Source organism: Meleagris gallopavo, chromosome 6 (assembly GCF_905368555.1).
Source record: "Meleagris gallopavo chromosome 6, MGAL_WU_HG_1.1, whole genome shotgun sequence".
Classification (NCBI taxonomy): domain Eukaryota; kingdom Metazoa; phylum Chordata; class Aves; order Galliformes; family Phasianidae; genus Meleagris; species Meleagris gallopavo.
Genome location: NC_139409.1, coordinates 20,788,641 through 20,807,510, shown reverse-complemented (window position 1 = coordinate 20,807,510; position 18,870 = coordinate 20,788,641). Strand labels below are relative to the sequence as shown.

Sequence of the window (18,870 nt, the reverse complement as noted above, 5' to 3'; positions counted from 1 at the left end):
TTTCCATGGCTGTATCCAAGCTCAATTATGGGTGCAATCTATGGTAACAACAATTACAAAAGAAGGTGAAGGGGACACCTCACAGACAGGAATTCGAAAGGTAATTTGGTATAAGGCAACTAAATTTGAAGAGGCATTCCAAACCTAGTGGCATTTAGTCAGTTTTAATTCTGAGATCATCAACAATAAGGTCACAGCTTTTATCTTAACAATATGCGTGGTTCATTATATTCCTTATACCCAATCACTGCACTAGAAAATTCTATGATTCTATTTTTTGCTTTCCAAAGAAAAGAACATAAAGACTAATAAGCTTTAAAAGTTCAGGTTAGAAGAAGCATTAGGACCATTAGAGAGAAAAAGTACCAGTATCAAATATCATTATCCCAGCATGAGAAAGACACAACAAAAAGTGTCTTAGAGTTAAAACCCTATGCACTCAGATTTAAAAACCTTCTGGTTGTGCCTTGAAAAATAAGAAGCAGTGAGGATAATTACCCTTATGTTATCAGATAAGTATTCTTTAGCATGAGTGGATTCACTGTCTCTCGCAAATGTTAGATCAAAAGCGAATGCTGGTGTGGACACTTTAGTCAAGCCTAAATCACTAAGTTCAGCTTGGGGGCACCAGCACCATATGAAATACAGTTCCTTATTGTAATGCTACAACGTAATGGAAAATACAGTCATTACAGTGGGATGGCAAAGTCAGATGAACCCAAATGCAGCAGCCACAGTCACTGAAACAGAGGAAGGAAAAAAATAAATAAATAAAAAAACCCTGCTTACCCTCAGAAGGCCTCCAGTAGGCAGAGATCTTCAGCAAAGTACCCAAATCTCCACTGGCAGCTCTTAAATGAGGTCTGGGAAGGGGTGGATCCTGGCTGCAACCCTTCCAGTCATTCAGATGCATTGCATACACCTGAGCTCCCCTGGCTTGGCCCTGCCTTCCCAGCAGGTGCTCAATCATGGTTCAAGCTGTGACTTAGCATTTCCAGAAAACCTTTCACTGCATCGTCTAATTCTTGTTTCTTTTTAAAACGTCAGAATGAGCAAATGAGCAGCACTACTTGCATATTGTTTGTTTATTCTTCCGAGAGTTTCTGAAAACAGATAAACAAAAAAATGACCACGCAGTTTCATCACCTGTTTCCTCTCTACACATTTACGAGAAGGAAAAAAAAAAAAAAAAAAAAAAAAAAAGGAAGAGCTTCTTAAGTAGGTCACTCTGGCACAAGCACAGCATATGAGTAAATAGAGTCAGGGATTTTCCCTCTAGCTATCTGGAAAGAAGTTCCAGTGATCAGTCCAAACACTGTTTCTGTCATAAATCTGTCAGGAAAAACAGTACAAGTATTTTCCAGTAGAAAACACAGTGACAACAACTTCTGAAGTAGAGATGTTTAGTTTTTAATAAATACATCGTAAGAAAAAAAACAAATCAAATTTAATCTCCTATCTGTGGCAGAAGAAGCAAACTACAGGGATCGCAGTGCAAGAGCTGAGCGTCACACTAACACAGTGTGAATGTGCCTTAAATCCAAACGGTGGATGCAATAAATACTTACATGAGATTACTTCTGAATATTCATGCTGCAATTAGTCGAGCTACGGAAGTTCTACCCAAAGAGTTTACAAATTAAATAAGTAGAAATAGCCAGGGGGCTTAAAATATCTTGATATCTCTGTTTACAAGGAAGTAAAGAGGTAAGAAATGTTTAAAGCAAGACAAAATCAGAGGCATCAGACCACTGTTGACATCTCCTTTCTGCATCAGAAGAAAATCAGTTCCCTCTGAGTACGGAGTACTCATACTTACTGTATATCTACACTGAAGACAATTTTTATAACCACATATCTCACCCAGGACAAAGACGTCCCTTAACATGCCCCCACGTTTTATTCCAGAGAGGCAGAGGGCAGAATTTACAGAGAACTGCTCTCTGAATGGTTTTATTGATAGAATCCTTGAGAGATTAAATAAAGCACTTAACCCATACTTCTTCCCTCTCTCCCTGCTCACTTCTTAAGGAGCACAAACCTCCAGAGGAAGCGGACTTATTTACTTCTCAGCTACAAACACCTTGGGCATTTCGACAAGCATGAAGTTAGCTATCTGTGACACACTCTCCCAAGCAGGTTCTCAGCAGAGCTTCACAAGACTGTTACTGCTTCGAACTTTGAATTATCACAAGTTCCTGAGCAACACAGAGATAATTCACGTTGCCCTCTTACCAGGGAACAACTGGGGCCTCTTAAACCCAAGGTAATGATTGTCACAAGCTGTCCTGTAACCATCCTACATATCAGAACTACTATGGCATTGGCTCTGCCCTGAATATTTTTTGTTTTTATTAGACCGTAGCTTTTAGGTTTCTTTTTTCCCCACTATTCAATTTTTCCATTTTCTTCCACCGTAGATCATGGTGAAGACACTCATTTTGATTGAATCAAGCTTGCATGTGAAGGGCTGGCAATGCTTTGCCTTGTTAGATTTAGAGGTGTTTATATTAAGCTAAATCCTCAAAAAGCCATACTGGGTACTAGCTATCATAAAAGTTGATGAGAAAAAAAGAAAGAAAGAAATGAGTACAGACACAAGCCCTCTGGATAAAAGCAGACAGAGAAGAGGGGACATCCTTACAGAGTTTGACAAATAGCCTAATCCAGAGTGTGGAGATGACTGTGGTTAGCAACAGCTCTGCTGACATCACCAGAGCTTTAGCCAGCCATGGGAGCCCATCTGCAAAGACTGCCCAGACTGAATTGCTACATCTGAGAGTAGCTGTAAACTTCAAAGATTCTCTTTTTTTTTTTTTTAGTGTCCGCTGCCATCAACTGATTGCTCTTTTACTTAGAGAAAATAGAAAGGAATCAGAAAGCTTTGCTGCAAACTTGGCAAGCAGTGCTCTTGGATGGGTCAAGGCCAATTCATTCCTGGCTGTCACACATCGATACACAACACAAATACAAAAGAGCATCTGTAAAGGTTCCTGGATCAGGTAGATTGTATAAAGATACGGATTGTTGTTAATGACGATAGACAGCTGTCAAAAACAAGAAAGATATAAAGTCTTGAAGGTTTTCCATGAAAGAAGCCCAAACTTTGTGAAGCCAAGCCACTCTCTTTGCTGTCTCATAAGTCCCATGCATACTTTCAAACAAGATAAGTAGATTACTTTTAAGATGCAGCACTATGATTTTATTTCCCTGGAAATTCAAATCATTTTACTTCTGTGCATCTAGCACGTAAAAGGAAAAGAAACAATCATCTCTAATGTGGATATTAACAAAGTATAAAAGGACTCAGCTACAGAAGAAATGGACAAGAAAGAAGCATCAATATGACAAGGAAGAAAAGTGTGAAAGACAACTGACAAATTCAAGAATATTCTGTATGGTATCAGCTGTCCTGATAGTTAGATAGATCCTCATAGTACCAAGTCCTCAAGCTCAGTGAATCAAATACTGATGTGTTTTTATATAATATTTATAATGCTGTTTTTCACATGTTCTTATTTCCAGAGGACAAAAGTTCCTTGTGATGTAGTTTATCTAAAAGATACGAAACTTTTTTTTTTTTAAGTGGTGGACTCTCCCTTCTTCTGTGGACATCAAAACATTTTTCATAAAGGTAAAATCTCAAAAGCTACAACTAATCTTAGAAATCATTCTGCTTAACCCAACTAGTTACTTAAAATTGTCATACTCAAATATTTAGGTATTGGCCAAAAGCTTCAGATCAGCTTTTTTAAAAATATACATAAAACTGTGTAAGTTTTTTTTTTATGTGTGTTTTGTGTTTTTTTTTTTTCTCCAGAAATAAACATATCAGCCTACATATAAACTCCTAAACCACTGTTAGATAATTTACATAGAGAGTTTGGCACAAAGAATGGCTCAGAAAAACTACCGAGGAATACTGTGGATCACCACTAGACCCAAGTAGAAAGTACCTGACTACCAGCCCAGGAGGGTTCCATTTCTTTGGCTGAGCTTACATTTGTGTATGGTGAAAAACTGCTATAGGTTAAAAAGCTACCAAGCCCGAGCATGGGCTGATGCACCCGTGTTGGTAGTATGGTAGTACCAGTCTGACACCTGGTGGGCATCCTCTGGGACAGCAATAGTCCCTGAACCAATTCCTTAAATTGAAAAGTCGTTTTATATGTATGTGTGTGTGTATGTATGTATGTATATGGAATTAAATTTTTGAGAAAAAAAAATATGTAACCATAGCAAGAGGAAAAACATCTGTGCTTCACAAGTGTACTCAAAAGTAGGACAAAGTTTTGTGACAGGAACAGAAAATACATCTTTTGTTGGCCACTTGGGGATCTGTTTTGCAATACTTGAGGAATTTTCAACATCCACCCCATGCAGTAACAGCAACAGTAACCAAAACACCAAGAAGAGACATCAAAGATCAGAAATGTGACTTTTTTTCCACAGGATACGGCATATTTTCATGCCAGGCATGCTGAAACTGGTGATTTCCCCAAGTCTGTTGCATCATTCATGGTAGTGAGGCACTGCATTCATGCTTTGGCCTTAAATTAAGTAAGCAGATAAATAAATAATAAGCTCTGCTTTCCAGAGTTTGTTATTTGCATGCCACTTCTCCTGTGTGAGTCACGCATGCATTAGTGCTGCAGCAAACCAGCCCAAGGCATTTCCCCAGTAATTCAGCCAGTCTCATCGATTATGGAAATCACAGATCAGCAGACGAAGCTGAATTCTGGTAATGCTACAGTGATGTCAACTCTGTTCAAGCAGTAGACATGGAGAGAATAAACATTATCTGCACAGATTGTCAAGAAAGCTACTAAGAGTTCAGAATGGGAACACAAATGAACACTAGGGACCTATTGGATCACAACCATGAATTTAGACACCTGAAACACCATTTTGATGTTCCACATGCTGGTTTTGTGTCCCAAAGCACTTCTCCATGGTTGACTAACCAGCTGTGAGCTTTTTTTAACCCCTAACAACATTTTAGAACACAAGATTCCTAAATCCTCATTTGTGATCACTTGGAAAAACTGAGCTCAGTGTGCAACATGGCAGGGAGAACAGCATCGTACTGATTTTTTGCATAACTAATGCACAGCTAAGCCTTGATGTGAAAGTTTATATCCATGAAGTGGCAGAAATGAGTTCAGGCTACCTGAGAGCAAGCCAGTGCTTTCAAGTCCTAGCTGCTGGAAATTTTACAAAACTAAATAATGCTTCAGCTCACGTATTAAAACCAAGCCACAGTGCAGCCAAAACAGAAAATGTAATGAAAAGAAAATAAAAAGGTTGGATTCGTTTTTAGCCCACAGACTGTGCATTTCAGGCTTTGCCTCCTGAACGATTTGTCCAGTTTTCATTAGAGATCCATAGTGTTTTGTGCTTTTTTTTTTTAAGAAATTCTTCAGAAAGGAGGGAGTGGTGCCAGGAATACCCTCTTGTAGGTGGATATTCAGAATGCTGCTTCAAAAATGCATCTGGCCTTGGAGTTTATATTTCAGTCATTACATCTGAGTTTTACCCTATACAAAGGTAAGATATGAGAATATACATTCTGATATATATCAGAACATAGATGCTGATACTTGTGATTGTAACAATAATAAGAGGGAATCAGATATCTTATTGCTGTGCTTTGTTGTGCTGCAGTAGCTCATACACAGTTCAATTGTTAAATAATATGCAAAGTAAGCAGAACTTCAAATGTCTTTTCGAGCCACAGACATGTTTATTCAGATATTTTAATACCTTAATTACAACTTTAGCTAAAGACTGTCTTGGGAACCAGCCAACTGCAAGCTGCAAGGCAACAGAAATAATGTTCTTACTGCAAAACTACATTTTAGCTTTAATTCTGTAAAGATCTCATCTTGGGAATGTACTAACTTCTATATTTACAATGAAATTAATGTGTTAAGTTGTGCTATTGTACAGTACTGAATAAAAGCTGATTGTTAACCTGAAATAAAAACTCAGTGTCAAAACCTCATTAACTGTACCATCCACAGTTAGGATTGTCTTGCTTTAGGCTCTCAGTGATACTCTTACTGATGCCCAGTGAGCGATTAAAAAGTCCACCAATACAGAGGAACTAGAGAAGGGAAAGAGTAAGGAAGTTCATCACTGAGCCATCTGTTAAAGGGGTTGAAGCTGGAAGAATAAACTGAGACCTGAAGTCGTGTCGAGTTGGTGAAAATTCAGGTAGCTCGAAATGGGCAATCAAACTTTATAAAAACTTTTAACCTCTGCAACAATCTTTAATCATGAAGTGTCAGAAATACCTTCCCCATCCCAAGCCCTGCAAGCACATTCTTTGACAATTCTAGCAAAATAGTTGGCTATTGTAGGTATCAATGCAACAGAAAATCCTTGTACAGAATAACTGGCTGTAGAACTGAGTATAAACAATGTGCAGGAAATAGAAAGGCTGGTGTCATTAAAAAAAAAAAAAACAACCAACAGCTGAACAATGGATGTCTGTTCATTCTGGGTGCTGAGCAAGGCATTATAGTAAGGCCTTCTGGTCTGTACTATATTTACCTCTCCACTGCCTGAATTTACATCTCTTGCCAAGTTATAGCCACTAAAAGAGTAACAAACTGGGGTTCCTTGTCCCTCATTAAGTAATACAAACTTGTTCTCAAGTTTTCAGTGCTTCTGATTTACTAAGTAAACATTTCAGAAAATTTGAACTTTACTCTTTAATTCCCTTTGTCCTCCCTAGCTTCTTCTGCTGCAGTTTTGGAAAGGCCAAACGCCATATCCAGTTTGCAGGAAAGCCTGAAGCCTCAGCATACAGCCCCACTTAGGAACGAAGCAGCAGCACTGTGAATCTTAAGGCTCCCAGGTGGAGGAACTCCAGTGCCACAGTGAGTTGACCTCAGCCTGGAAAGCAGGAGCTCACTTCCCTGGTGGGGCAGCAGCAGGGAGGCCAGCAGGTCTGTGACTAGAGGCAGACTTATGCTGACCTTCATTTACCTTAAGAAAGCATGGTAAATGCAGTGAATGTGGCTAGTGACCAGGTTTTAAGGTGTAATGCTATTATCATAGCTCTCTTTTGAATTCCCTCTTAAAATCCTATCATGTAGAATCCAGAAAAACCTATGGAACACAATCTGTACACAAAATTTTCATTTTCTGGACAAAATTATATTACTTAGGCCTTTTCTTAGGCAAATATATTGAGTTATCTCAAAGGCAACTGAATTAGCATCCTGTGTTTCTTTTCTTCAGTCTTCCCGTTAGAGGGCTTTCATATTCTCTGAGATCTGCAAAACCAGTAGCATATATTCCACACGTATTCCTTAGTGGTGCATTACTAATGTTATCTATCTTTTTGTACACTCAACAGTTACCAAGAGGTTGGGACCTCTTCAGGCAGATACATAAAAGTAAACCTCCTCGCGCTGCCTTCTTTTTCCCTTGGATGAAAACTGAACAAACCCAAATGCACCAGTGCAAATAAAGCACCTACCAACAAACCACATAAAGTGCACATTCATCTCCCTAGCTCTTTTGGATATGTGTGGTTGAATTTAGACAATCTCACAAACATTAACCAGGGAGTGCGGAGCTCACTGCCAGTAGTCTTAGAAGCACTGCAAATGGAGAATGACTGGATGCTTGTGCCAAGTTCAAGCAGAAAAACAACACAGAAACCCACCTTATGAGACATGTTTATCTATACAGCTACTACAGTTTTAGCATCTTCAACTACCAACAAGTCTATATTTTTACATTCTTACCAATGCAATTAAAATTTTCTTCCTATTCCCTTTACACCATTGGTCACTCTTGTATCCAAGAGTTGTTCTGTTTTATTACGTTGGGCCACGACATCAGAGGTGGATGTTGGTGGTACAGCAGTAGAGGTTGAACCTTCCCAACAATATTCCGTTCCATTTTGTTGCTATGTGACAGATGGCAACAGAGGGGCAGGCTGACATGACCAAGTGGTGTCTGACATGGTGTGTATGACACAAAGGTGTGTCACAAAATTCCTCCATGTGGAAAAAATTACCTTCCTTGACTCTTGCTGAATGTTTATGGAGACCAAAGAGTGAATATGAGCACAGAGAGGCAGTGGGTGGTTGCGTTTCAGCAGTGGCCACAGTGACACGAAAAACAAGCCACATTCTGGATGTCTGCACACTGCTGTCACACCACTAAATGAAGAATATCTTGATCAGCTCATCCACACAAATTGGCTAATGGTGGTGACTAAGCTGAAAAATAGTGTTTTGTAGCTATGAATTTACTCCATCAAGTAGTGTTATTGTGCTCTTTGTAGCAGTTCTAGTTTCCATGGAAATAAAAAGGAGGCACTGCATTCAAAATGACCTGAATATCATATATATATATCTAACATTTTGCTTGTCAGTGTACGTCTCTTCAAATCTTATCACTTACATGCTCTATCACTTCCTTGCAATTTTTCCAGCCTTTAATTCTTTTTATCACTGTACCGAGGTCTTATTTAATTAGGAAGGTCTCTTGCCTAGACATCAATGTATGCTGGAACAAGTTTAGCACCACGTCTCTTATAACCTGTACTACACACAGGTTGATTCTGGTAAGTAAAACCGCTTGGCTGCTGCAGTTTGATACCGACATATGCTACTACACAGCCTATCTCTGAAGCCTAAAAGCTCGTCAGTCACTCCTTCGCTTATCAGCCACCCTGAAAAGATGGGCTTCAAACATGCTCCCTCTACCGTCAGGTTGGATATTAGGGTAAAATTTCTTCTCAGAAAGAGCGGTGATGCAGTGGCACAGCTGCTCAGAGAGGTGCTGCAGCCACTATCCCGGGAGGTGTTCGAAAAACATGTAGATGTGGCACTGAGGGACGCGGTCGGTGGGCACGGTGGGGATGGGCTGATGGCTGGACCAGGTGATCTCTGAGAGTTTTTCCAACCGTAATGATCCTGCGATTCCATGAAATAATGAATCACTGAGTCCATGACCTTTGCGATCACTCCACCGACAACACCCCACACGCCTCGACCGCCGGCCGCACCACAGCTCAGCGCTGACGAGAAAAGCGCCGCTCCCGGCGGCAGCGCGCCGCCCACTCGCTATGAGGAGGAAAAGCCGCCGCGGGGCTGGGGCCGTACCACCCCGAGCGGAGGGGTGCTGGGGGGGGGGGGGAAATCGCCCTCTGTTCCCTCAGCGCCTTGCGGCCGCGCCTCGCCTTGCTCGGCGGCCCCGTCGACCGGGAGCTGTCGGTTGCATCGCAGCATTGAAGAACTTCCAGGCGGCTCTCTGCGGAGCCAGCGGCCCACACCACGTTCCCCCCTTCCTCCCCCCGACACGGCCGAGTGTTTGCGGCCGGGCGAGGCCGGGCGGGAGGGGCAGGTGCGAGCCGAAGATGGCGTTCCCCGGGCAGCCGGCGCCCGGCGGCGGATACTATCAGGGCGGGGTGAGCGAGGCTGAGCCCAGGCGGCGGGCGGGATGAGGGGCACGGAGCCGCGGGGCTCTGGTGAGGGGCGGCGGGCCCTGGTGCGCTGCGGCATGGCACGATCCCGGCCCCGCGGAGAAGGAAGGGGCCACATCAGCGCCTGTCGGCGTGCGGAGGGGCTGAAATAGTACCAAAGAGTACGTCAGAGCCCAAGTTGTGTGATGGGCGTGCTTTCGGGGTACGTACGAGGGCTGCTCCGAAACTAACGCTTCCTGTTTTATCGTGCTGGCCCACGGCGTCAGAGGCGGATGTTGGTGGTATGGCACAGACGTGGAACCTTCCCACCAATATTCCATTACATTTTGTTGCCGTGTGACAGATGGCAGCAGGGGGGCAAGGCTGACAGAATGGCATCGGACATGAAATGCGGATTGTAGCAAACGCGTGGAACTGAATTCCTCCATGCGGGAAGAATGGCACCCACTGACATTCACTGACTGGACGTTTGTGGAGATGAAACAGTGGGTGGTTGCGCAGTGAGGCAGTGGGTTGTCTGTTTCAGCAGTGGTGACAGCAGCAGTGGGGCACGTCTGTTGGCACACACAGGCTGTGCAGCAGCACGCAGGCTCCTGTTCATCGCTGGTGAAAATGTTAATGGCAGTGACTGTTTTGAAAAATAGTATTTTGTAGTTGAGAATTTGCTCTGTCAAAGAGTGTTATTGTGCTCTTTCTTTCCGTTGTAGTTTCCATGGAAACAAAGAGGAGGCATTACTTCCAGAGCAACCTCCATATATAAAAGCACAAGTTGATTCTTAAGTACAAATGTTATTATTTCATACACCTACCTGAATCATTACTTTAAACTTAATAAATTTTCTTGTTGATTTCTAAAGTATGGAGCTGCTCCAGGAGGCCCAGCATTCCCTGGACAGGCTCAGGATCCTCTGTATGGTTATTTTGCTGCAGTAGCTGGACAGGTAAACTTACAAAGTGTTATTTATTTCTTATTTTGTGAGGCAATCGTTTCTACATTGTGTTTTAGAAATGCCTAATTTTTGCAGCAGGGAAAGGTCCATGGTTTCAAGTTGTTGATAAATAGTTGACTGTTCTTACTTAGCCTTTCTGCTGAAATGCATCAGCACAGTCAAAGAGCTGGTTAGCATTATTCAAACTGCATAGTTACTGTATAGCTATGTATCTGTACTGTATGAGATACAGCTGTGCATATGAACAGCCTGTGTATAGTTCCTGTATATGTGATGATTACATATTACTTGAAATGTTGCAGCTGACTAGTGGCTCAGCCATTGGTTGGGAAATTCTGTTTTTGGAAAAGGAAGCCAGAAACAATGGGGACATCAGCTGTGGAGGTGCTGTTACTAAAAGGAAATGCCAGTAAGAAAAATATCACTATATGATGAAATAGTTTAGTAGGGTCATAACTGTAATGGCAGTCTCTACTTGAGCCAACATCTAGGTTTGCTTATAGGACAGCATGACTACTTTTTCAGTGCAAAGGGCATTCACAACTTTCTTCCCTTTGTAATTGTACACTGCGTTTTTAATTTGTGGTTTCATGACATATGTTATTTTCATATATTTATGGTTGTTCCTGGAGGTAAGGTTAGGAGCAAATTAGATTCATTGAGCCAGAAGTTCCCTCTATAACAAAGCTTTTTACTGCACACTTATAGAGTCTGTGGAAATGTAGAATTCTGCTCCTGGATCTCATATCCACGGGTACACGTAATGACGACTTGGGGTTTAAATTCAGCAGACTTGCTCATGTTTAAGTTTTCAGATTAAGACTGTAATTTGGGTTATGGCTTTTTGTTCACATTGTTATTCTTTTCAATTAATAATGCTTCTTTCAGTCTATACACTATTTCTCTAACACTGCATGTGCAAACACATAGACCCTATATTTTTGTAGTAAAGGTGAACATTGGATTAACTGTTATGTGTAAAGGCTCTCCAGTAAGACAGAACCTGGACTGAATGATAATTTCCTGCCAGCTTGGGTGCTTCTGCATTCAGGTGCCACCAGATTGTGTGTCAGGAATCAGCATTAGAGCCTGTAACTGATGCTGGGAAAATGAGTAAGGTCCTGATGAAAAGAAGTGAGAGGTATTAGCACACAGAATGCTGCGCTATGGCAAGAGCTGGACTTAAGTACCGCATAGACCACTCCCAGACAGCTCAGGTGGGGCCTGGTTACTGAAAACTAGAAAGCCAGTGGGTACAATCAAGTTACTACCTCAAGTATTTACGTTAGTACTCTAAATACCCTTCATTTGTAGAAACCATTCTTTATGGAAATAAATAGAGTAGCTTTTAAATTGTTTTGACCTCAGAACCAGAAGAGTCTGTTCCAGGGACCAGTAGTTGTCCAGAAGCAAAAATTCTGTTAGGAAATCAGTGAAATCAAACAAATTATCAGTTGTTTTCACAGCCTGCTACAAAAGTCTGCACAAAGCCACATATCACAGTTCTCCAGTAGTCCTTGCTATAGAACTAGTAACATCTTTGGTAGAGGTTTGCCACTGTGTTGTTTTTATGCCTAAAATAGAACGTTGCCTGAGCTTTCTTGTAAACTACTTCAAGTAGTTTACAACAGAAATCTTGTCTTGTTTTGATGAATTGCCTTTGTTTATGGAAAGAAGTCAAATCCTTATTATTGACTCTCTAGGAACTAATAATTTTTAATGTTTCCAAGGCCTTCTACAGTCTAGCTCTTTAAACTCTACTTTGAAAGATAAAGGCCAGGCCCTTTTATGGTAATGCAAACACGATCAAAAGATCATGCTTTTCTGTCTTACTTTCTACTCTGAAGTTATCCAGATCTGGCTTTTGTTTCAGAATACACAAGGGCTTTAAGGATATTACTTCTTAATATGCATGGCTAATTGAAATTATTGTTTTATGCTTTAATTTTCTTGTGAGTGTAATGTTTCTGATACAACTGTACAGCTAGGGTGATGGAATAGATTGGATGCAGTCCTGTTTTCCTGCTGCCATTAGAGTTGCATAGAATCAAAATGTTATCTTCTTTTTCTAGACCATGTCAAGTGTCATTTAATGTATTAAGTACTCTTTTGCTAATAAATGATACTTCATTTACTTTCCTGTCTGGAGATTAGCGGCCCTGCCTGTGCTAGGGAGGTTGGAACCTGATGAACCTTTAAGTCTCTTCCAACCCAAGCCATTGTATGATTCTGTGATTTCTGACAGTCACCTGCCTGCATCATTTTGACCATGCCATGCTGTATTTCTGTACCTAAAGAAATAGAAACAAATTTGTTTTAAGTATAAAGCAGTGTAAAACATTAAATAAGGAATAAAGATTAGAAGTAACATTGCTTTTGGTGTCTGCAGATATAATGTTGTAGAGCAGAAGGTGATGACATTGCCTTCTAGTAGGATACAAACTCTACAGAGCAATAACAGGTTAAAAAAAATAAAAATAAAAATAAAATTGGCTCACCCCCTTCCAGTAACAGCTCAAGAGGAGCACAGCCTCTATCCAAAGAGATGCTGCTCCCTTGGCTGCTGACCCTTAAATGAGGGTGAGGAGGGCTGGATGCAGGCTCCTCCCCTGCCGTCACACAGATGCATTTCTTGCACCTGAGCTCCCTGTGTTAGCCACACCTTCTCACCTGCTGCTCAGCCACTGGTTCTGGCCATGACCTGGAAATTTCACTGCGAATGTTCTGTCCTTGAATGAGATTAAATTATACTCAGACTGTCTATGAACTGAGCTTCATGTTGGTTTGTAGGGAGCATAATGTGGAATTGAAATTCTGCTTTGGTCAGTTCATGTGTGATCACTCATGCTGTCCATGACTTAGTAGTTGTTTTCTCTGTTTGGCCCCAGAGGTGTACTTTGGAAGGCATTGTTTTCTGGACTGTGTACATACATCTTTTCTGGTACTTGCGTGTTCTCTTTTTTTTTCCTCCAAAATAGTTTGCTTTCTGCTTGTGTTTGTTCTGCTAACACTTACTATTAGCCAACAGCCCTTTTTCTTCCTTTCTTTTCTAAGTCTTGAGGCAGTCTTGAGAAGAGGATGTGTACGATCTGGGTTCAAGGTTTTCTATTGTAGCAATGAAATCATAAATCTCTGAAGTGAAAGAAATGCCCATTGAACTTCGAGGAAGCCTGCTAATCCTGTTCATTTTTTGAGAACACTAAATGTGAAAGGTAGTGCATGTTGCAAAAGTATCAGCTAAAGAAACTTCATTAGAGGTAGGGGTCATTAATAGCATTTTGACTTACAGCAGAAATAGGGACAGGTAATCAGCTGTTTCACAGAAAGATAAATAAATCAATGCCTATGGAAAAGGGAGTGGGTACTGGGAGTAACCAAACTGGGAGAGTGATTTAAAGCAATAGCTGATACATCTTCTGTTATCGAAAGGATGGACAAATAGATGCTGATGAGCTACAGAGATGTCTCACCCAGTCAGGGATTGCAGGAGCCTATAAACGTAAGTTAACAATTTAAACAAACAAAGCAACAATGCTAATGTGCACTAATTCTTATCCCATCTACTAGAGAGTGCTTGCAGTTGTGCTTTCTTCAGTTTCTTTTATTTGCATGGTGAAGAGGCTTTTTTTCCATATGGACTACTTTCAAATGTAAATTCTCTATTTAGTTCTGTGCACTTAGGGCTTCTCTTCAGCTGCCTTCGTTTTCTCCTCTGCTGAGCTGTGCAGCTTTGGTTTGCAATGGAAGTTGAGCTTTGATACTGACCCAAACATTCTGTCCTGGGGCATAGCATTCCATTTACAAAATTGAGTGCAGTGAGTAAAGCACCTTGTTAAAATCACCTCTGTGCTAAAATATGAAGGACCACTTCGATTGAAACCAAAAACCTCTATGGATTGAACTGAGAGCAAATTAATTTCATATAGAAATTAAAGTGTCTCCAGATTGTCTGCTGTCGGTGTTTCTAACAAGTAATGATTAAAAGCTCTTATTTGGATTGAAACATGGTATGGCTTTGTACACTGGAAGAGCTCATTTATATTGTATACACTACTTTATCTTATAACAAGGAACTTAAAGTTAGATGAATAAAACTGAAATTGTCAAAATAATAATTACTTTCCTTCTTGTAATTTAAACAGCTTTCAACTTGGAGACGTGCAGACTCATGATCTCAATGCTGGACGTATCCTTTGTTATGGAGCATAAACATTTAGCATTATGTAAGCAAATATAAGAGAGTATCTGACATTTACATTCAGCCTTCACTTGATATGTGTTGTGATTGGGGACTGCAACATTCTGTTCTTTTGCATGTACATTTTTACAATTCTAATAAATCATTATCAGAATGATTTATATAAATCAGAATTCTAATAAATCAGTCTGTCAGCGGTTTTGTAACAAGTGACATCCCTCTAAGACTAGGGGGCTGTTTGTCCATTGAGTGTATGAGGAGTCAGGTCTGACAGCCCAGAACAGAGTCTTGTGCAAATAGCTCATTGTACTTTTGAAACTGGACAACATGGTAACGTCCTGATGAATTAAGCATCTGTCCTACACAGGCTGGATGTTATCTAAGGGCCTCCTAAATCCTGTTCCTTGAATGAATTCATTCAGGTATCTAACACTAGAGTATATGGCATTCAGCAGTACAACCTATGGAAGATGTAGATATACTGTGCAGGGTTGAAGTATTTGAAGTTTTGTAGTTTAAACTTAGTTTGTGATGTTCAAATGTTTTGCTATTTAATAAGAAAGCAGGAATGAAACTGAGATGTCCAGTGACTTGGACAAACTGCTTGTAATACTAGAGATCTGATAATATTCTAATATTATTCCAGCTTATTTTTTTGATTTGGCATCTAATTTTACTTCACATATGTACCAGTAGGAATTTCACTGCAGCAGTAGAGGAGGAATTTGTTAAGTGAGTCACATTCATGAGGTGTAAGTGAGAAGTGCGGATGGTGAGTCCTCTGACGTTTGGTTTTGGTCAGTGGCGTTACCTCTGTTGGTGCTGAGGTGTGCTTCAGTTAGTTTGCCATCACAGAGGAAGTAATCACAAAATACCATTACCAGTGACCTTCAAAGAAAGAGATTCTCATCTACAGATGATAAGAAAGCTGATTTCCATTTGACAGAGGGCTGCCTTTTTTTAATTTTTGAAGTTAAGGAACGTTTCTCTTAGCTTTAAAATCAGAGGGATCTGTCCGGCACACTGGGATTTAATGAGTTTAAGGAACTGTGGGCTGTGATCAATGGCTGGAAGCAACACTTTGTAAGTTTTGACAGCGATAGAAGTGGGACGGTGGATCGCCAAGAACTGGAGAAAGCCTTGACAAATATGGGTAAGTTGTGAAATTTCCTCACTGCTGGTGCTGAGTTCCAGCATTCCCCCATAACTATTGTCTTACTATAGTAACTGATACATAGTATTTCCAATAAAAATGTTCAGCTATGTTAACATACCTGTCTTTCTGTTGCCAAATAGGATTTAGATTGAGCCCGCAGGCAGTGTCTGCCATCACCAGGCGATACAGCACTCATGGAAAGATTACTTTTGATGATTACATCGCCTGCTGTGTGAAACTCAGAGCTCTCACTGGTATGTCAGATTATAGCCTTGTTACCATCATCTCTGTAATACGTTTTTATTTAATAAAATCTAATTACTTGAGTTTCTCGTGTTCAACTTTTATGTAACACATAAGAAGTTTCTTTCAGTGGATTTTACAGGTAGAACTATACAAATTATAGATGATGATTACTGAAGTCCATGTTGAAAAAATGGACTAATACAGGGTTTGTTCCTGAGACTGGTAATATTGTGTTATCATGTCTGGGAAACTATATTTATTAATGGAACAGAAGGTGCTGTGGATGGCAAACATAGCGATCAGTTAAGTCTTGAGTTGCTTTGTTCTTGAGTTGTCATTCTTGTGACTTTGGGATATTTTTTTTCTTCCCTTTGCTTTGCTCTGCTTTAATTTCTCGTTTTGTTCAGTCTTGAACCTTGTGTTTTGCTTTATAGAATCATAATCATAGAATCACAAGGTTGGAAAGAACCTACAAGATCATCTAGTCCAACTGTCCTCCCGTTACCCTTGCTACCACAAAAAATGGTAGCATGAGGATTAATACAAACGGTTGACTAGAACAGTCAAGTTCTTGAAATAATCATGTAGCTAAAATACAGTGAAACTACAAAAAAAATGAGTAGTTCTTACTTATCTTTTGTTTTGTTTTCATATCTTTGCAGAATGTTTTAAAAGAAGGGACGCATCTCAGCAGGGTTTTGTGAATTTCCAGTATGATGATGTAAGTCAACTTTAAGGAATCGGTTAAACTTATGGGATAAAACTAAGGGAAAACTTAAAACTGGAATCAAACATGAATAATTTCAGTTAGTGCCTCTTGCCTATGATAATAGTATTACCTGAGAGGACGAAGTTTTGGTGTTTGTTTCATTCAGCTCTGTTGGATTCAGCTAGGCGAAAGGGTTGGAACTGAGTATTCTGTTACAAAGTTCACACACCTTTATGGAGATGTTTCCGAATTCATTGAGTTTTCTGTGGATTCCTTTAGCAGTACAGTTCAAAAAGATGTAACACTTGCTAACATCACTTGGACTTTGTTTCTTTGTTTTAAGGCTTGATAGACATTTTTCCTGGGAAAGATTGGGGGAGGTGGTGGTGTGGACACAACACATGGTACTCTGTCAGCCTTGCAGGTCTTGGCTTCCTGGGTGTTTGTCTCTATGCAAGATAATCAGGACAGTACATTCAAGTAGTTCTGTGTTGTTGTTAAGGAGATAACTTTAATTGACTATTAGATAGTTTTCATATGTAATTACAAAGCTTTATTGCTCATGAGCTGAGTTTGTTTACAGTAGGAGGGGAAAAAAAACAACCTTTTTCTAATTGATTTTTTTTTTCCAGTTCATACAGTGTGTTATGAGCATCTAAATCAAAAGGGAAGGTGTGGATCATGATTATCATTCCAGTTCGTGCTTTGCTTTGCCAAATTATTGCATGACTGTGTGCCTCAATATTGGAAATTACATATTTTCTGAAGGTATTGCTTGACATACTTGTTCAGTTTTGATAATGAATATAAACTAATCATGCACTGTTATGTGTAACTTTCAACCTGTGACTGTTAAAGATTTTTTATTTTCGGGAACTTCTAAGACACAATGTGTAACAAAGATTATGGACATACTATGGTTCTCTGTGTTTATTTTTTTTTCCTATGATTCACTAAAAATTGTTTCCTGGTGAAAGCTACTGCCCTCTGTCTTCAACAGTATCATGTAGATGACATAAGAGAATATCCTCTTTGGCAATGCAAGATATGTAAAAACTGAAAGAGTTAGCTTTGGAAGGATCGCCTCTTGACTGTTAGAGCATCAATAAAATTTAAGGTGCTTGTTTTGGCAACTGGGCATTTTTAAGATGAGATCAATGACACCATGCACTGAGTGTAAGACTGCCTGTTACAGCTCCTTGTAAACAGGAATAAAATAAAACATAGCAGAGAACTCTTCCGACAGTGTGCCTTTGTATACAGGGGGCATTTGTTTCAGTAAGATTCTTGCTCTCTTTGTGTCACTACATAAAACGTTTTAAAACAAATAAGTGTGCCGTGTCCGTTTATACGTTACCTTTATCTATGAATTTTGCCAGATTGCAGCGACATGTCAGTTGGTGTTTTTCTGTCCTTCTCTTTAAACCCTAGCAAGTACCTTCCTGTCTTTATATGTTAAGTAGCATATAGACCCCAGAAGTTCTGTTACAGGTATGAAGTTATGACATAAATCTTGAGAATTAATGATGAAATAATACCTGGGAGTAAAATTGCACCTGCATATAAAAGCTTGGCTTGAAGAATGCACTTAGCTGATCTGTACCATGCAAAAATGGTCCAGCTTACCCACTTACTGTGGAAACAAGGAATTTCTTTACTTTGAAAAGTACCAAGGTGGGTTATGTTTTTGTGATTTATTTGTTGTTTTTGAGAGAAAGGTAGGAGGTGGTGTTATTTATATATTATTTATATATTATACAGGAGAGGTTTAGGTTAGATATTCAGAGGAAGTTTTTCACTGAGAGGGTGATGAAGCACTGGAACAGGTTGCCCAAGGAGGTTGTGGATGCCCCATCCCTGGAGGCATTCAAGGCCAGGCTGGATGTGGCTCTGGGCAGCCTGGTCTGGTGGTTGGCGACCCTGCACATAGCAGGGGGTTGAAACTCTGTGATCATTGTGGACCTTTTCGACCCAGGCCATTGATGATTCTATGATGATACGATTTTTGTTGGCCTTTTTTTTCCAAGCTCTCTGGTGCAAGGAAAGAAGACCAAAACCAAGACCCCAAGTCTTCTTCCTCACTTGAACCAATCACCTGCTGGGCTGCAAAGTACTGCAAGAACAATGGGAACCAACAGTGTTATCTTCATGAATCTTGTAAAC

General features: G+C 40.2%; 1 protein-coding gene across 2 annotated transcripts; it reads left to right on the top strand.

Moving 5' to 3' along the window:
* The first annotated feature begins 9,272 nt into the window (after positions 1–9,272).
* Positions 9,273–18,038, top strand: SRI (sorcin). Of its 2 annotated transcripts, XM_085227379.1 has the most exons (8): positions 9,273–9,433; positions 10,306–10,389; positions 13,828–13,897; positions 14,541–14,584; positions 15,602–15,749; positions 15,893–16,006; positions 16,661–16,719; positions 17,340–18,038. In XM_085227379.1, the coding sequence occupies exons 1-8, from the start codon at positions 9,383–9,385 to the stop codon at positions 17,364–17,366; spliced, it is 597 nt and encodes a 198-aa protein (XP_085083505.1). In that variant the 5' UTR covers positions 9,273–9,382; the 3' UTR covers positions 17,367–18,038. The 2 variants fall into 2 exon arrangements, with proteins under 2 accessions (XP_085083505.1, XP_085083506.1); XM_085227380.1 differs by lacking the exon at positions 13,828–13,897.
* The last annotated feature ends 832 nt before the right edge of the window (positions 18,039–18,870 follow it).